The sequence below is a fragment of the Nematostella vectensis genome, chromosome 6 (genome assembly GCF_932526225.1).
Source record: "Nematostella vectensis chromosome 6, jaNemVect1.1, whole genome shotgun sequence".
Lineage (NCBI taxonomy): Eukaryota > Metazoa > Cnidaria > Anthozoa > Actiniaria > Edwardsiidae > Nematostella > Nematostella vectensis.
The window spans coordinates 13,793,086-13,809,201 of record NC_064039.1 but is presented as its reverse complement, the minus strand read 5'-3'; the positions used below and the strand labels follow the sequence as shown (position 1 = coordinate 13,809,201).

The 16,116-nt window shown below is 46.2% G+C and overlaps 2 protein-coding genes across 3 annotated transcripts; both read right to left on the bottom strand.

The window, feature by feature from the left end:
• Positions 1–23: 23 nt before the first annotated feature.
• LOC5499670 lies at positions 24–1,184 on the bottom strand. 2 transcript variants are annotated; one of them, XM_001621204.3, is made up of 3 exons: positions 906–1,184; positions 674–759; positions 24–440 (listed from the first exon to the last, which is right to left on the bottom strand). In XM_001621204.3, exons 1-3 carry the CDS (start codon positions 1,059–1,061, stop codon positions 41–43), a joined length of 642 nt encoding a protein of 213 aa, XP_001621254.2. In that variant the 5' UTR covers positions 1,062–1,184; the 3' UTR covers positions 24–40. The 2 variants fall into 2 exon arrangements, with proteins under 2 accessions (XP_001621254.2, XP_048585270.1); XM_048729313.1 differs by having other exon boundaries at positions 674–735.
• A 7,612-nt stretch (positions 1,185–8,796) lies between these two features.
• Positions 8,797–14,357, bottom strand: LOC5500825 (lactadherin). The gene is made up of 5 exons (XM_048729312.1): positions 14,022–14,357; positions 11,462–11,576; positions 10,765–10,940; positions 10,261–10,410; positions 8,797–9,490 (listed from the first exon to the last, which is right to left on the bottom strand). Exons 1-5 carry the CDS (start codon positions 14,352–14,354, stop codon positions 9,350–9,352), a joined length of 915 nt encoding a protein of 304 aa, XP_048585269.1. The 5' UTR covers positions 14,355–14,357; the 3' UTR covers positions 8,797–9,349.
• Between the last annotated feature and the right edge of the window lie 1,759 nt (positions 14,358–16,116).

Below are 16,116 nucleotides of genomic sequence, written 5' to 3'. Positions count from 1 at the left end.
AAGCGAAGACGAGGGAACACAAATTAAGGCTCTACTAACTTTATTTGTCACCAAGTGCAACTTTAACGAAAGAAACTGTTACTTTCTCTTGAAAAGCCCTAGGTAATAAAACTGGCAGGGGTTGTCTGGAGTATTTCTTTGTTGTAAAGCTAACAAAGCTTCTAACCTTCATGGGATAAAATACTTTGATCCCCTGTCCATGCATGTCAGCCAGCTGATCCCAGCCCTTTAGAAAATATGTGGCAGGGAACTGATCTCTTTCGAGATAATGCCAATTGGAGTCATTAAAATTAAATAAATATCTAAAAACATCTCCCCTGAAATAAAAGGTTACTGGTAACCTTGACCTAGATTTCAAAAGCACTTCAACCTCAGCTCGAAAGACTGCGACATTGGAATGAAGGACACCTCCATCAGGCATAGGTGGGGAGTAGAACAAGCTGAAAGACAAATACACAAGAGGATTTAAGTAAAGCATCTGAAAATAATTCTGAGCTAGATTTTAGGCAATTTTCTATTGTGGATCTGTTACATATGCAACTTGCCTATTATTTATTATTCTGTAGTCTCAATTTTTTTTTTAAATTTGGAAACTAATAGGTGAAAAAAGCCCTATTGGTAAATAGTAGGTCCGCATCCCAGTAGAGTTGAGCTTCTGAAGCTTCTGACGTACCGGACACACTCGGACGTCATGTTTTCGACAGGTTCCCATGTTGCATCGTAGGGAGAGAAGCCCTTCCATAAAACGAGGTATTCATGCTGATTATCAGAATGCAGAGTAGTATATTTTTATCTGCAATATCGTAAATAGCAAGAAGCCATCGGGGGCAACGGACCCCAACAAAAATACGATGACACGAGGCCGGGAGCGATGTGACCTGTAAGTTAAACTTTGTCAAACTCACCTTGCCTTCTGTGGTCTTGCGCTCTAAGACAAGCCGATCAACTTCCCAAAGCCGACCTTTACCTTGAATTCGTTTCAAAGGTCGATCGCAAAAAAGATCAACGGAAGAGATCGAATTAAGCGTACGATAAAAACCCTTCTCTCGTCTAGCCGCCATTTTTTCACGGGTCTAAGACCCGTGATTTGTGGATTTCGGGAACCAATCAAATGCGCGCAAATACAATGGATATGCAAAATAGGAAAAGCTCGGCCCAACTCCCGTTTTGGTTCAATATTTCTGGCCATGGCTTCCCTTCACAGTAAAATGTGCGCGTTAATATTGATAAGGGGTAGGTTAGTTTTCTCTAATAACGTCGCCATCTCCCACAGAGAGGGAACAGGGTATGTAGTGAATTTCCATATGGAAGGAGATACTGACATCAAAGTGAGTAAAAAAAATCGGCATCCTTACGTTAGCTTGTACGCAGCCATGAAGAGAGGGAAAGTCTCAAAATAAGGTTACCTTCTCTTTTTGATTTAAAGAGGATTTTTACTTAACTTAATTAAATTTGTTTAGCCTACGTTTTCCTCTAACGTTTCTTGTTATTTCTATTTTTCCATTTAAAATTGGGGCACACAAAGCTATGCTAAAGTAACCTACATAGACTTGACAGCTGGTTCTTGATTGGGATAAAAGGTCGTTTGCATATAAAAGATTAGTGAAGACAATCAGGCGCGAACCCAGGATTTGTTGAGGAGGGGGGTGGGGATGGGGTGTGCATTCATAGGCATTTTATAGAAAAAGCATGGAAGATTCTTTAATAAGAAATTACTGACTTTTTTGCCGCCAAGAAGGGGGGGGGGGGGGGGGAGGTGCGCACACAACCTCACCTGACAATCATTGGTATATACCGAGCTTTTGTCACAAGGCTTTTAAGACGTTTTGCTAGCAAACCAATGAACATAATTGTTTAGTATCACTATGTTAGCGTATGATAGAAAATTCATCAATTACCAAAGAAAGACCCGTGACAATCTAATTTTTTTCGTATCTGAATTTAAAATATAAAAAAACGCCTTTCTTACATTTTTTGAGAAAAAGGAGAAACCTTTGTTGTGTGTCGTGTTACAAAGCTCTTAACCTGCAAGACGTCATTGTTGCATGGAAACAAATAGAGGCAGAGAAACACACGGCCTATAACCCCAGTCAGAGGAACACTCCCTATAGCCCCAGTCAAAGTAACACACGCCATATAGCCCTAGTAACATGAACACACGCCCTAAAGCCCCAGTTATAGGAACACACGGCCTATAACCTCAGTCAAAGGAACACACGTCCTATAGCCCCAGTCATAGGAACACACGCCATATAGCCCTAGTAACATGAACACACGCCCTATAGCCCTAGTAACATGAACACACGCCCTAAAGCCCCAGTTATAGGAACACAGGGCCTATATCCCCAATCAGAGGAACACACGTCCTATAAGCCCAGTCATAGGAACACACGCCATATAGCCCTAGTAACATGAACACACGCCCTAAAGCCCCAGTCATAGGAACACACACCCTATAGCCCTAGTCAAAGGAACACACGCCCTATAGCCCCAGTCATAGCAACACACGCCATATAGCCCCATGCAGAGGAACACACGTTCGATAACCCCAGTCAAAGGAATACACGCCCTATAGCCCTAGTCAAAGGAACACACGCCCTATAGCCCCGGTCGTAGGAACACACGGCCTAAAGCCCCAGTCACACGAACACACGGCCTATAGCCCCAGTCGTAGGAACACACGGCCTAAAGCCCCAGTCACACGAACACACGCCCTATAGCCCCAGTCGTAGGAACACACGGCCTAAAGCCCCAGTCACACGAACACACGCCGTATAGCCCCAGTCAAAGGAACACACGCCCTATAGCCCCAGTCGTAGGAACACACGGCCTAAAGCCCCAGTCACACGAACACACGCCCTATAGCCCCAGTCGTAGGAACACACGGCCTAAAGCCCCAGTCACACGAACACACGGCCTATAGCCCCAGTCGTAGGAACACACGGCCTAAAGCCCCAGTCACACGAACACACGGCCTATAGCCCCAGTCGTAGGAACACACGGCCTAAAGCCCCAGTCAAAGGAACACACGTTTATAGCCCTAGTCAGAGGGACACACGCCCTATAGCCCCAGCCAAAGGAACACACGTCCTATAGCCCCAGTCAGAGGGAAAGACGGCCTATAACCCCAGTCAAAGAAACACACGCCCTATAGCCCCAGTTAGAGGAACACACGTCCTATAGCCCCAGTCAGAGGGACACACACCCTATAGCCCCAGTCAAAGGAACACACGCCCGATAGCCCCAGTCAGAGGAACACACGCCCTATAGCCCTAGTCTGAGGGACACACGCCCTAAAGCCCCAGTCATAGGAACACATGCCCTATAGCCCTAGTCTGAGGGACACACGGCCTATAGCCCCAGTCAAAGGAACACGCCCTATAGCCCCATGCAGAGGAAAACACGCCCGATAACCCCAGTCAAAGGAACACACGCCCTAAAGCCACAGTCAGAGGAACACACGCCCTATAGCCACAGTCAGAGGGACACACGCCTTATAGCCCCAGTCACACGAACACTCGGCCTACAGTCCCAGTCAGAGGGACACACGCCCTATAGCCCCAGTCGTAGGAACACACGTCCTATAGCCCCAGTCAGAGGAACACATGCATGTAGCCCAAGTCAGAGGAACACACACCCTTTAGCCCCAGTCAAAGGAACACACGCCCTATAGCCCCAATCAAAGGAACACACGCCCTAAAGCCCCAGTCATAGGAACACACGCCGTATAGCCCCAGTCAAAGGAACACACGCCCTATAGCCCCAGTCAAAGGAACACACGTCCTATAGCCCCAGTCAGAGGAACACACGTCCTATAGCCCCAGTCATAGGAACACACGCCATATAGCCACAGTCAGAGGAACACACGCCATATAGCCCCAGTCAGAGGAACACACGCCCTATAGCCCTAGTCAAAGGCACACACGTCCTATAGCCCCAGTCATAGGAACACACGCCCTATAGCCCCAGTCATAGGAACACACGTCCTATAGCCCATATCAGAGGAACACACGCCCGATAACCCCAGTCAAAGGAACGCACGCCCTAAAGCCACAGTCGGAGGAACACACGGCCTATAGCCCCAGTCATAGGAACCCACGCCGTATAGCCCCAGTCAAAGGAACACACGGCCTATAGCCCTAGTCAAAGGAACACACGGCCTATAGCCCCAGTCAAAGGAACACGCCCTATAGCCACAGTCAGAGGAACACACGCCCTATAGCCCTAGTCAAAGGCACACACGTCCTATAGCCCCAGTCATAAGAACACACGTCCTATAGCCCATATCAGAGGAACACACGCCCGATAACCCCAGTCAAAGGAACACACGCCCTAAAGCCACAGTCGGAGGAACACACGCCCTAAAGCCACAGTCGGAGGAACACACGTCCTATAGCCCATATCAGAGGAACACACGCCCGATAACCCCAGTCAGAGGAACACACGCCCTAAAGCCACAGTCGGAGGAACACACGCCCTAAAGCCACAGTCGGAGGAACACACGCCCTATAGCCCTAGTCAAAGGCACACACGTCCTATAGCCCCAGTCATAGGAACACACGTCCTATAGCCCCAGTCATAGGAACACACGCCCTATAGCCCCAGTTATAGGAACACACGCCCTATAGCCCCAGTCATAGGAACACACGCCCTATAGCCCTAGTCAAAGGAACACACGTCCTATAGCCCCAGTCATAGGAACACACGCCCTATAGCCCCAGTCATAGGAACACACGTCCTATAGCCCCAGTCATAGGAACACACGCCCTATAGCCCCAGTCATAGGAACACACGCCCTATAGCCCCAGTCATAGGAACACACGCCCTATAGCCCCAGTCATAGGAACACACGTCCTATAGCCCCAGTCATAGGAACACACGTCCTATAGCCCCAGTCATAGGGACACACGCCCTATAGCCCCAGTCGTAGGAACACACGTCCTATAGCCCCAGTCAGAGGAACACATGCATGTAGCCCAAGTCAGAGGAACACACACCCTTTAGCCCCAGTCATAGGAACACACGCCCTATAGCCCTAGTCAAAGGAACACACGTCCTATAGTCCCAGTCATAGGAACACACGTCCTATAGCCCCAGTCATAGGGACACGCGCCATATAGCCCCAGTCAGAGGAACACACGCCATGTAGCCCCAGTCAGAGGGACACACGCCATATAGCCCCATGCAGAGGAACACACGCCCTATAGCCCCACTCATAGGAACACACGCCCTATAGCACCAGTCATAGGAACACACGCCCTATAGCCCCAGTCATAGGAACACACGTCCTATAGCCCCAGTCATAGGAACACACGCCCTATAGCCCCAGTGATTGAAACACACGCCCTAAAGCCCCAGTCATAGGAACACACGTCCTATAGCCCCAGTCAAAGGAACACACGCCCTATAGCCCCAGTCATAGAAACACACGCCCTAAAGCCCATATCAGAGGAACACACGCCCGATAACCCCAGTCAAAGGAACACGCCCTATAGCCCCATGCAGAGGAAAACACGCCCGATAACCCCAGTCAAAGGAACACACGCCCTAAAGCCACAGTCAGAGGAACACACGCCCTATAGCCACAGTCAGAGGGACACACGCCTTATAGCCCCAGTCACACGAACACTCGGCCTATAGCCCCAGTCAGAGGGACACACGCCCTATAGCCCCAGTCACACGAACACTCGGCCTATAGCCCCAGTCAAAGGAACACACGGCCTATAGCCCCAGTCATAGGAACACACGTCCTATAGCCCCAGTCAAAGGAACACACGCCCTATAGCCCCAATCAAAGGAACACACGCCCTAAAGCCCCAGTCATAGGAACACACGCCGTATAGCCCCAGTCAAAGGAACACACGCCCTATAGCCCCAGTCAAAGGAACACACGTCCTATAGCCCCAGTCAGAGGAACACACGTCCTATAGCCCCAGTCAGAGGAACACACGCCCTATAGCCCTAGTCAAAGGCACACACGTCCTATAGCCCCAGTCATAGGAACACACGTCCTATAGCCCATATCAGAGGAACACACGCCCGATAACACCAGTCATAGGAACCCACGCCGTATAGCCCCAGTCAAAGGAACACACGGCCTATAGCCCTAGTCAAAGGAACACACGGCCTATAGCCCCAGTCAAAGGAACACGCCCTATAGCCACAGTCAGAGGAACACACGCCCTATAGCCCTAGTCAAAGGCACACACGTCCTATAGCCCCAGTCATAAGAACACACGTCCTATAGCCCATATCAGAGGAACACACGCCCGATAACCCCAGTCAAAGGAACACACGCCCTAAAGCCACAGTCGGAGGAACACACGCCCTATAGCCCTAGTCAAAGGCACACACGTCCTATAGCCCCAGTCATAGGAACACACGTCCTATAGCCCCAGTCATAGGAACACACGCCCTATAGCCCCAGTCATAGGAACACACGTCCTATAGCCCCAGTCATAGGAACACACGCCCTATAGCCCCAGTCATAGGAACACACGCCCTATAGCCCCAGTCATAGGAACACACGCCCTATAGCCCTAGTCAAAGGAACACACGTCCTATAGCCCCAGTCATAGGAACACACGCCCTATAGCCCCAGTCATAGGAACACACGTCCTATAGCCCCAGTCATAGGAACACACGCCCTATAGCCCCAGTCATAGGAACACACGCCCTATAGCCCCAGTCATAGGAACACACGCCCTATAGCCCCAGTCATAGGAACACACGTCCTATAGCCCCAGTCATAGGAACACACGTCCTATAGCCCCAGTCATAGGGACACACGCCCTATAGCCTCAGTCGTAGGAACACACGTCCTATAGCCCCAGTCAGAGGAACACATGCATGTAGCCCAAGTCAGAGGAACACACACCCTTTAGCCCCAGTTATAGGAACACACGCCCTATAGCCCTAGTCAAAGGAACACACGTCCTATAGCCCCAGTCATAGGAACACACGCCATATAGCCCCAGTCAGAGGAACACACGCCCTATAGCCCCAGTGATTGAAACACACGCCCTAAAGCCCCAGTCATAGGAACACACGTCCTATAGCCCCAGTCAAAGGAACACACGCCCTATAGCCCCAGTAATAGGAACACACGTCCTATAGCCCTTGTTACAGGAACACACGTCCTATAGCCCCAGTCAAAGGAACACACGCGCTAAAACCCCAGTCATAGGAACACACGCCCTTTAGCCCCAGTGATTGGAACACACGCCCTATAGCCCCAGTCGTAGGAACACACGTCCTATAGCCCCAGTCAAAGGAACACACGCCCTATAGCCCCAGTCATAGGAACACACGTCCTATAGCCCCAGTCATAGGAACACACGTCCTATAGCCCCAGTCATAGGAACACACGCCCTATAGCCCCAGTCATAGGAACACACGTCCTATAGCCCCAGTCATAGGAACACACGCCCTATAGCCCCAGTCATAGGAACACACGCCCTATAGCCCCAGTCATAGGAACACACGCCCTATAGCCCCAGTCATAGGAACACACGTCCTATAGCCCCAGTCATAGGAACACACGCCCTATAGCCCCAGTCATAGGAACACACGCCCTATAGCCCCAGTCATAGGAACACACGCCCTATAGCCCCAGTCATAGGAACACACGTCCTATAGCCCCAGTCATAGGAACACACGCCCTATAGCCCCAGTCATAGGAACACACGCCCTATAGCCCCAGTCATAGGAACACACGCCCTATAGCCCCAGTCATAGGAACACACGTCCTATAGCCCCAGTCATAGGAACACACGTCCTATAGCCCCAGTCATAGGGACACACGCCCTATAGCCCCAGTCGTAGGAACACACGTCCTATAGCCCCAGTCAGAGGAGCACATGCATGTAGCCCAAGTCAGAGGAACACACACCCTTTAGCCCCAGTTATAGGAACACACGCCCTATAGCCCTAGTCATAGGAACACACGTCCTATAGTCCCAGTCATAGGAACACACGTCCTATAGCCCCAGTCATAGGAACACACGCCATATAGCCCCAGTCAGAGGAACACACGCCCTATAGCCCCAGTGATTGAAACACACGCCCTAAAGCCCCAGTCATAGGAACACACGTCCTATAGCCCCAGTCAAAGGAACACACGCCCTATAGCCCCAGTCATAGGAACACACGTCCTATAGCCCTTGTTACAGGAACACACGTCCTATAGCCCCAGTCAAAGGAACACACGCGCTAAAACCCCAGTCATAGGAACACACGCCCTATAGCCCCAGTGATTGGAACACACGCCCTATAGCCCCAGTCGTAGGAACACACGTCCTATAGCCCCAGTCAAAGGAACACACGCCCTATAGCCCCAGTCATAGGAACACACGTCCTATAGCCCCTGTCAGAGGAACACACGCCCGATAACCCCAGTCAAAGGAACACACGCCATGTAGCCCCAGTCAAAGGAACACACGCCCTATAACCTCAGTTAGAGGAACACACGCGCTATAGCCCAAATCAGAGGAACACACGTCCTATAACCCCAGTCAGAGGGACACACACCCTATAACCTCAGTCAGAGGAACACACACCCTATAACCCCAGTCAGAGGGACACACGCCCTATAGCATCAGTCAGAGGGACACACGCCCCATATCCCCAGTCAGAGTAACACACGCCCTATAACCCCAGTCATAGGAACACACACCATATAGCCCCAGTCAAAGGAACACACACCCTATAACCTCAGTCAGAGGGGCACACGGCCTATAACCCCAGTATAAGGAACACACGCCGTATAACCTTAGTCAGAGAAACACACGCCCTAAATGAGATCCTGTCAACATTGTGCTTTATTTATTTTTCGCCTGAATATTAACTGTGATTTGTTTGAAAACCAAGAAGTTCAGTAACAAAGTTCTGATGCTTTCAGCTGTAAGTTAGAAATACTTTTTGTCTCTGTGGAGAGCTCCAAAGTGGCGCGTTTGCGAGTGCTTTCTCTCGCTAAGCAAAATCGTTGAATTGCAGCTTCTCTTTGCCTAATCATTTAGAAGTGGTACCCCACTTTAGCTAGTGATTGTCATTCGTGTGGCTCTTGAGTTTTCTAGGTCCTCCTTTTTTTCCCTGAGAGATGTCAATTGCTTTTTCCTTAGCGTATGAGATATGATTCGAGCGGTCACCTACTACCTACAGCAGCCATCTTCTACCTACAGCAGCCATCTCCTACCTACAGCAGCCATCTACTACCTACAGCAGCCATCTACTACCTACAGCAGCCATCTACTACCTACAGCAGCCATCTACTACCTACAGCAGCCATCTACTACCTACAGCAGCCATCTACTACCTACAGCAGCCATCTTCCACCTACAGCAGCCGTATACTACCTACAGCCATACATCTCTACCCTCATGGAGACATGGTTTCTCCAAGATTTTGCCATGAACCGGAGGAATCGTGCATCGATTGGTTCAACAAGGGAATGCGACACTACAGACGTGGTATCCGTATTTGCAGGAAAAATCTGAAACGATTTAGGATTATTAGCTTTGAAAGCTTGTGTAGGTAGACATTTTAGAGCATCGGTCTAATTTTCTTGTACTCCTTTGTGTATAAACACAGTTACTGCGACTGACCATTGTCAAAAAGTTACATAGCCCCAGCAGTTCATTTAAAGATGCTTGCGTGTGTGTTATGGCTGATTCCATTACAAAATTGGTTTGAACAAACAGCTAGTAAGCTCCTCGGATTTTGTAGACGCCTTTGTCAGAACCATTTATGCTTTGGTTCTAATCTTGATCAGTACTAAAGATGAATCTAAATATTTTACAAATTGCTTATTGTTTATTGAAATTACATGGGCAGTTTAGTTAAAGAAGCAGTGTCAAGACCTCGACAGGCAGAACATCTGGTTCATTCCCAATTTTCCACTTTGTCTATCATTGTCTCTAACTTTTTAAAGGGAATGATTCCCAATGATGAGTTTTTAAAACATCTTATAATTCCTGGTATTTTATGGTGACATTGTCTCTTCCTATATTTTAATTTTAAAAATGTTAGAAAACGCTGCTCACGGCGAGAATTCTCTAAAAACTGTCCAAATTTTCCTTGCATTTCTCATTAATAATAAATAAAATTTGTGGTTTAAACTCTTGACTTCAAAAAACCCTCCCATGACATCACTCCTTTAGTTATGTTAAAAAGTGGAAGTGGAAAATGTCTGAGAACGGTCAACATATTTCTCTCATCGATAACATCGCCAACAAATATGTGCTTGATATATGCTTGCCTCACCTTGGCCACGCCTCCGTTGGGGTAGTCGTTCCAATTGAGCCCATCCTTGCTGTACCTCAAGCTGTATGATGTGACCCACTGTCCCCATGATGCACCTGGGCGACCTTGGGTAGCCACCGCAGTAATCAAGGTCTTGGCCAACAGATCGATCTAAAAGCCCATACCAGCATTGTGGCGTTACATGTAACGCAGCGCTGTCACGCTTTTGTTAAGTAAACGGAGAGCACGCAAATCGCAGAGATAATATCACAGCTAGTATATCTACTTTACTTTTCGTAAAGATAACATTACCTAAGATTTCCTTTACCCGCTAACAATCATCATGTCAAGAAGAGTAACATTCTAACCTGGAATCCCAAGATGCCTCTATTTTTTTTTCAGACTGTCTTCGTTTTATATTTATTAAGTATTGGACATAATTGCCATGCCACAGTGACCCCCCCTCTTTTCTTATAGATTCTCTGATATGGAGGGGGGATGAGAAGGCAACCAGTAGTACAATACCTGTAAGTACTGGTCAACTTCATTCCTTGCTGCTGACCAGCATCCAAAGCTGCCGACTGCAGGAGTTTCGTGGAGACGGCCAAAGTGAGGACCATGGCGATAGTCATACGAACTCGAGGCGCTGACCTGGTCATCACGAATCTCTCTACTTAGCATCCCAAGCGCCCGCGAGGGACCTCCAAAGAGAAGCAATATTAGTTGAATTAAAATATCAATATGTATTTGAAATAATTCTACTGATTTTTTAAAAAAATTTTAAGGGTAGCGATTGACACCACACTTAACCCTTGCAATGAGGGTAGCCGCATTTACGAGAATTTGGCTTACAATCACCAGCAAAACATCACGAGCAATCAGTTGATTATTTGTACTAAATGTTAAACAAGAGCAAGCGAATACTGACTTCGTATGAGCATTTCCTTCCGAATGTTACAGGATTATTTGAGACCCCGGCCCGTTTTTGTTAGAAGGAAAACCGTCAGATATAATACATTTCACTTCGCCGTTGTCGTTAGATAGATCCAGGTGGAGTGTACCCAGGATGGATTCTCTGAAGAGGGGTGCATAGTCATATATATTGCCACTTTTTCGCCCCTACTCAACCCCCTAGCCACTCGCCTTGCCCACATGTGACTTTTTGACTGCATTTTCTATATTTTAGCATCAATTAGCAGAATCAAAACTTATTCAAACTCACCCTTTTGGCAGCAAAGTCCAAAGTAGTTTGGTCGGCACAAGCACGTGAAAGTGTCGTCTTGATAGTTAGCTTGACACGTGCCTCCATTCATACAAGGCGAAGCCTGACAAGGATGCTAAAAAGAGCAAAAAAGAGCAAGAGAATAAGAGATACTTAGAGAGTATGCTCTTGGAGATACAAAGTAAATCGTATTTACTGATTTTTGCAAGTGTCTCCATTCATGCAAGAAGGCCCGTAGTCAGGGAGGATTCGGGGATTCGAAAGAGCTCCCCCACTCGACTTGGAAAGTTCGCTCTAATAAAGGAAAATTGGGTACTGCGAGCTGAACGAACTACCTAAAGCCTACGACACACAAGGCTATTTTGGGGGGGCGATTTTGAATTTCAATCGCCGGCTAATAATGTCTCTGCTGCCGTTCTCACCACCGATTTCTAGACGTCTGATTCGACCAATACTGACGATTAAATTCGCTCACACGAACGTATAAAATCGTCCAGCTGGAGGCTTAGGAGAAAGTGGTCCGCTAAACGGGTAAACGAACCCCACCCCCCTCAAAATCTTTGCTATGGGCCTGCGCAGGACATGGTCTGACACGGATGCTAAAAAAAGAGCGATTAAAGCGGAGCCCAACACCTAAGAAAAAGCGGTATACAAGTAAAATATGGTAGTAAATATCGTATGACAACATGTGTCAAGGGGGGGTGCAACAATATGGTCGCGTGTTTTTTGACGTCATCAATGACGGCACCTAAAACACAAAATATGCTGACGTCATTAGCATAAGAATATATATATTTCACCAAAAAAAACATCGTACGACAACCAAACTTAGTAGGTGTCATGTATGTTTCAACTGCAGTGCAATAAGATGATCACGTGACGTCATGGTTGACGTCACTCAAGGTAAAACTACCCTGACGCTGTCAAAAACAATGAAATATACATTGTATGACAACTAAACTTGCTATGTGTGATATAGACGCCAAGGGTGGAGGGAAGGGGGTTTATAATGTGATCTGTTAAATCGTTAACGCCTTCAAAAACAGAAATAAAATAATAATATTTGTTATTTCTCAATTAGCCTCCTACGCGCCGCTCTTTGGGACCACGATTCCCTAGGCCCCACGAGCGCCTGCTCCACAAAGCGGCAAAACGAATTAGCCATTGTCATTAGCCATTGCGAACAACCAATCAAAACCCATGTTAGAATGCCGCACACTGTGTTCCCGCCAAAACAAAACCTTCGAAAGTGTTTCGATTTTCCCTTTTCAAATGTTGCAATAAAATATCCTATAAATATAAATGGCAGAAACTCCAAAGAAAATTGTCGAGGCAGACTGTAAATGCTTCATTTGTAGCAGTTTAACGACAGTGTCTGCTGGTAAAGTAAATGTTTTTGGGAAAAGCTCTCTAGATCTAGTCGCACTGATAAAATGTTCGACGGAAGAGGATCTCAGAAAAGGAAAATTCCAGTCTCTTTATCTGTACAAAGTGCTACAAGAGACTTGCGAAACTAGATAGAGCATTGAAACATGTTTAGAGTGTAAAACACGAGATAAATGAACTGTTCACGGCAACGAAACCACGAGTGAAGCGGCTGAGACCCGCTGAAAGCGCTGTTGTGCATCCAAAGCACGTCGCTAAATCTAAGTTCTCGTCGGCAGAAAATGTATCAAGTGCTGTTTTCAACGTTTCTACTACTTGTACTTCTTCAATTGGCCACGCAGCCTTCTATGGGAGTTCTCTCGCCTGGTTGTTACCGCGGTGTCGTGGCATGTAGCTAATCCAACGAGCTAGGGAACCTGTAGCCCCCTACGCGCCGCTCTTAGGGACCCCGCCCTTCTTAATTACCTATTGAGCGAAAATAAGCAAAGATTTTGTTTGGCGCCTCGCTTTTAGTGAATGCCTTAATCTATATATTAGAACGAGAGATACGGAAGTACATATCAAACATATTCCTTAAGGATAGTGTCCTTCGTTTGCATTGCCTTATATGGTCATTGATGCCCATATTTAGAAAAGCTAAAGTTTTCCCGCTCCCCGGCGATCTACAGAAAATATGGTGAAAAATGCTGATTCCTGTCAATTTGAGACTCGCGGCAAGAATTTGTCAAAAAACCTGACAGCTTGGTCAAATTTGTATCTCACTAATCTTGAAAAGCCCTTAGACCCAGGCCTCACAGAGATTGACCGAGCGGGTTTGAAGGTCACTCAAATATTGATATGCATCGTATTTACTGGCCTGGACACTCCCCTATAATAATTTCTCACTCTAGACAGACGTCGTCTGTGGTTTGATTTGATAAGAGCTGTAATTTTGTAGAATTTTGTCGTTATGTCAACCACCTACTGATAGGCTCCTGTTTTAATCGAAGTCGAAGTGTGACGCACAGAGGTAAAATCTCTATCAAACCAAAATATTATAAATCCCATTTTTATTATTATCGTCATTATTATCATATTATTACTTCTCTATGCCATGCATTGGTAATGCCATCAACTTTTAGGAAAAATTTCAAGAGAACTCTGGTGACAATAAAGTGTTAAATACACTACTTACGCTGATACTGTAGTGGTTGGATGAGCTGTTCGACAGGAACTTGTCCGAGGCGTTGTACTTATCGGTGACGAGAAGCTCACACCAGAACTTGGACTCGGAGTTTTTGCTCGACGCCACGTTCACAGAGAAACACGACAGCACGTCCAAGCACTTCAGCCAACACAAAACAGGGTTGCTCTCAAAACTTTTGACGATTGCGGTGACATTTAGATAAGAAGATCTGTGTTCTACAAAGTTCGAAAATGAAAAGACATTTGTGTTTCTGTGTAATGCTTGGCAATTGACGAATAAAATGATCGAAGCTAACGCACACAGTAAAAGATAAAAACGCATATTGACTTTAGTGAATAAAATGAATAGTGATAAATTATTAATTGAAATAACTTAAAAACCGTTAAAAATTTATTTTTTCCCCGAAGTATTGTTTTGATATTCTATTTTAGCGCCATGCTAGGCCACAAAATGTCGATTATATTGTCATTTATCAAACTTTTTCGGCAACGATACGGCAGGGTACGCTTTTTTTATTTGCTATTTCTTCCTATAACCGCACCTCTTTTGTAAAGACTGCTAATAATTCGCGATCTCCTAACAATGTTATCGGGGGAAATACCATGGGTATAGTTTTCACCAATAATAACAATGGTAATAATGATAATATAAAAAAACATTTTGCAAAAAAGTACACAATATTTCTTACATTTCCCGTGTCCAAAATATAAGTCATTTTTCTATCTAAACGCAGATCCAATAAAAAAGTTATGAATAAAATATAAATGCGTCAACGGGCATTTATCATAAAAATTGAATTTCTTCTAGCTTTGAAGTTAGAAGGAAGTGCATTGTATACCTCACTCGTCTCCAATGTATCGGTATACGAAAATTACCCAGGCAAACAAGCATATTTCGAATCATTACTGGGATACCTGTTGTAGCCCAGTCTTAAAATGCAAACTTTAGAAGCACACTAGCATACACACATTGGCACCAGTCGGGCCAAGACGGGACGCTAAGCACAGTCTATTACCCGTGCAGTTCGGCAACCATGGACAGCTGTTTCGTCCTTATAAGGACTCGTCAGCATGGCATAGCCGGTTTGCCTCACTTAAATTCATCGGCAAAATAAACTGCAGGGCGACTTCGACTCGAACGAAGTGCTTTAAACCACAGCTTAGATCCATGTGGGATCTAGAGCTGCGACCGGGCTAGCGTGATGCCAATTGTGCGGATCACGCATGCGACCTTTGCTAGTCTAAAACTCCGTCGGATAGCCAAACTATCCTTGCGAGTATGTATACATAAATGTGAACTTTAGAAGCACACTAGCATACACACATTGGCACCAGTCGGGCCAAGACGGGACGCTAGCACAGTCTATTACCCGTGCAGTTCGGCAACCATGGACAGCTGTTTCGTCCTTATTAGGACTCGTCAGCATGGCATAGCCATAGTTTTTTTGCCGATGAAGTTTAACTGAGGCAAACCGACTGGTGCCAATGTGTGTATGCTAGTGTGCTTCTAAAGTTCTTAAAATGCAACTGTTTTTTTCTGCTCGTCTAATTACTGGGATACCTGTGGTAGCCTTTTATAAAATGCAACTGGTTTTTTTATTTTCTGCTCGCGATATGACCAAAGTTGTGCAATAACCCAAGAACCTTTGCGCCATAATCGACCCTTCTGCATAATTTAAAACAGTGTCATGGCCGCCATCTTTGATTTTGAGATTCCAGCTCTCATATCCATGTTATTATTTGTTCAGTTGAAGGCCAGATTCGCGATTTCATTACCATAGTCTCAATATCTACCAAGTAATTGTGCAAAATCATCTCAAGCTGGATTGATTTCATTTTATTTACTCATGACACGTGGCGAGGCTCGAGATTTAGATTATCTATTGCCTGCTTTAGATACATACAGCTTACTTTAAGACGTAATCAAATGTTCTCTAGACACTCATGAATGGACTTGACGTATTAACCTTTATTACTTATCTATTTTGAAGTGGAAGTATTTTGAAGCTTATTGATGAAAATCGTCTCGCTATGAATGAATATCAAAGAAGTGACTACCTTACATCACAACACTTGTCCGGCCA

What these genes read in the sequence shown, in the direction of transcription:
- LOC5499670 (XM_001621204.3), bottom strand. Translation starts at nt 1,061, where the DNA reads ATGGCGGCTAGACGAGAGAAGGGTTTTTATCGTACGCTTAATTCGATC. An exon ending in GCAAGACCACAGAAGGCAAG is followed by an intron (nt 760 to 905) that starts GTGAGTTTGACA and finishes TCTGATAATCAG; the next exon opens with CATGAATACCTCGTTTTATG. An exon ending in ATGACGTCCGAGTGTGTCCG is followed by an intron (nt 441 to 673) that starts GTACGTCAGAAG and finishes TTTGTCTTTCAG; the next exon opens with CTTGTTCTACTCCCCACCTA.
- LOC5500825 (XM_048729312.1), bottom strand. Translation starts at nt 14,354, where the DNA reads ATGCGTTTTTATCTTTTACTGTGTGCGTTAGCTTCGATCATTTTATTC. An exon ending in TGGACTTTGCTGCCAAAAGG is followed by an intron (nt 10,941 to 11,461) that starts GTGAGTTTGAAT and finishes TTCTCTTTGGAG; the next exon opens with GTCCCTCGCGGGCGCTTGGG. An exon ending in CCAACGGAGGCGTGGCCAAG is followed by an intron (nt 9,491 to 10,260) that starts GTGAGGCAAGCA and finishes AAATCGTTTCAG; the next exon opens with ATTTTTCCTGCAAATACGGA.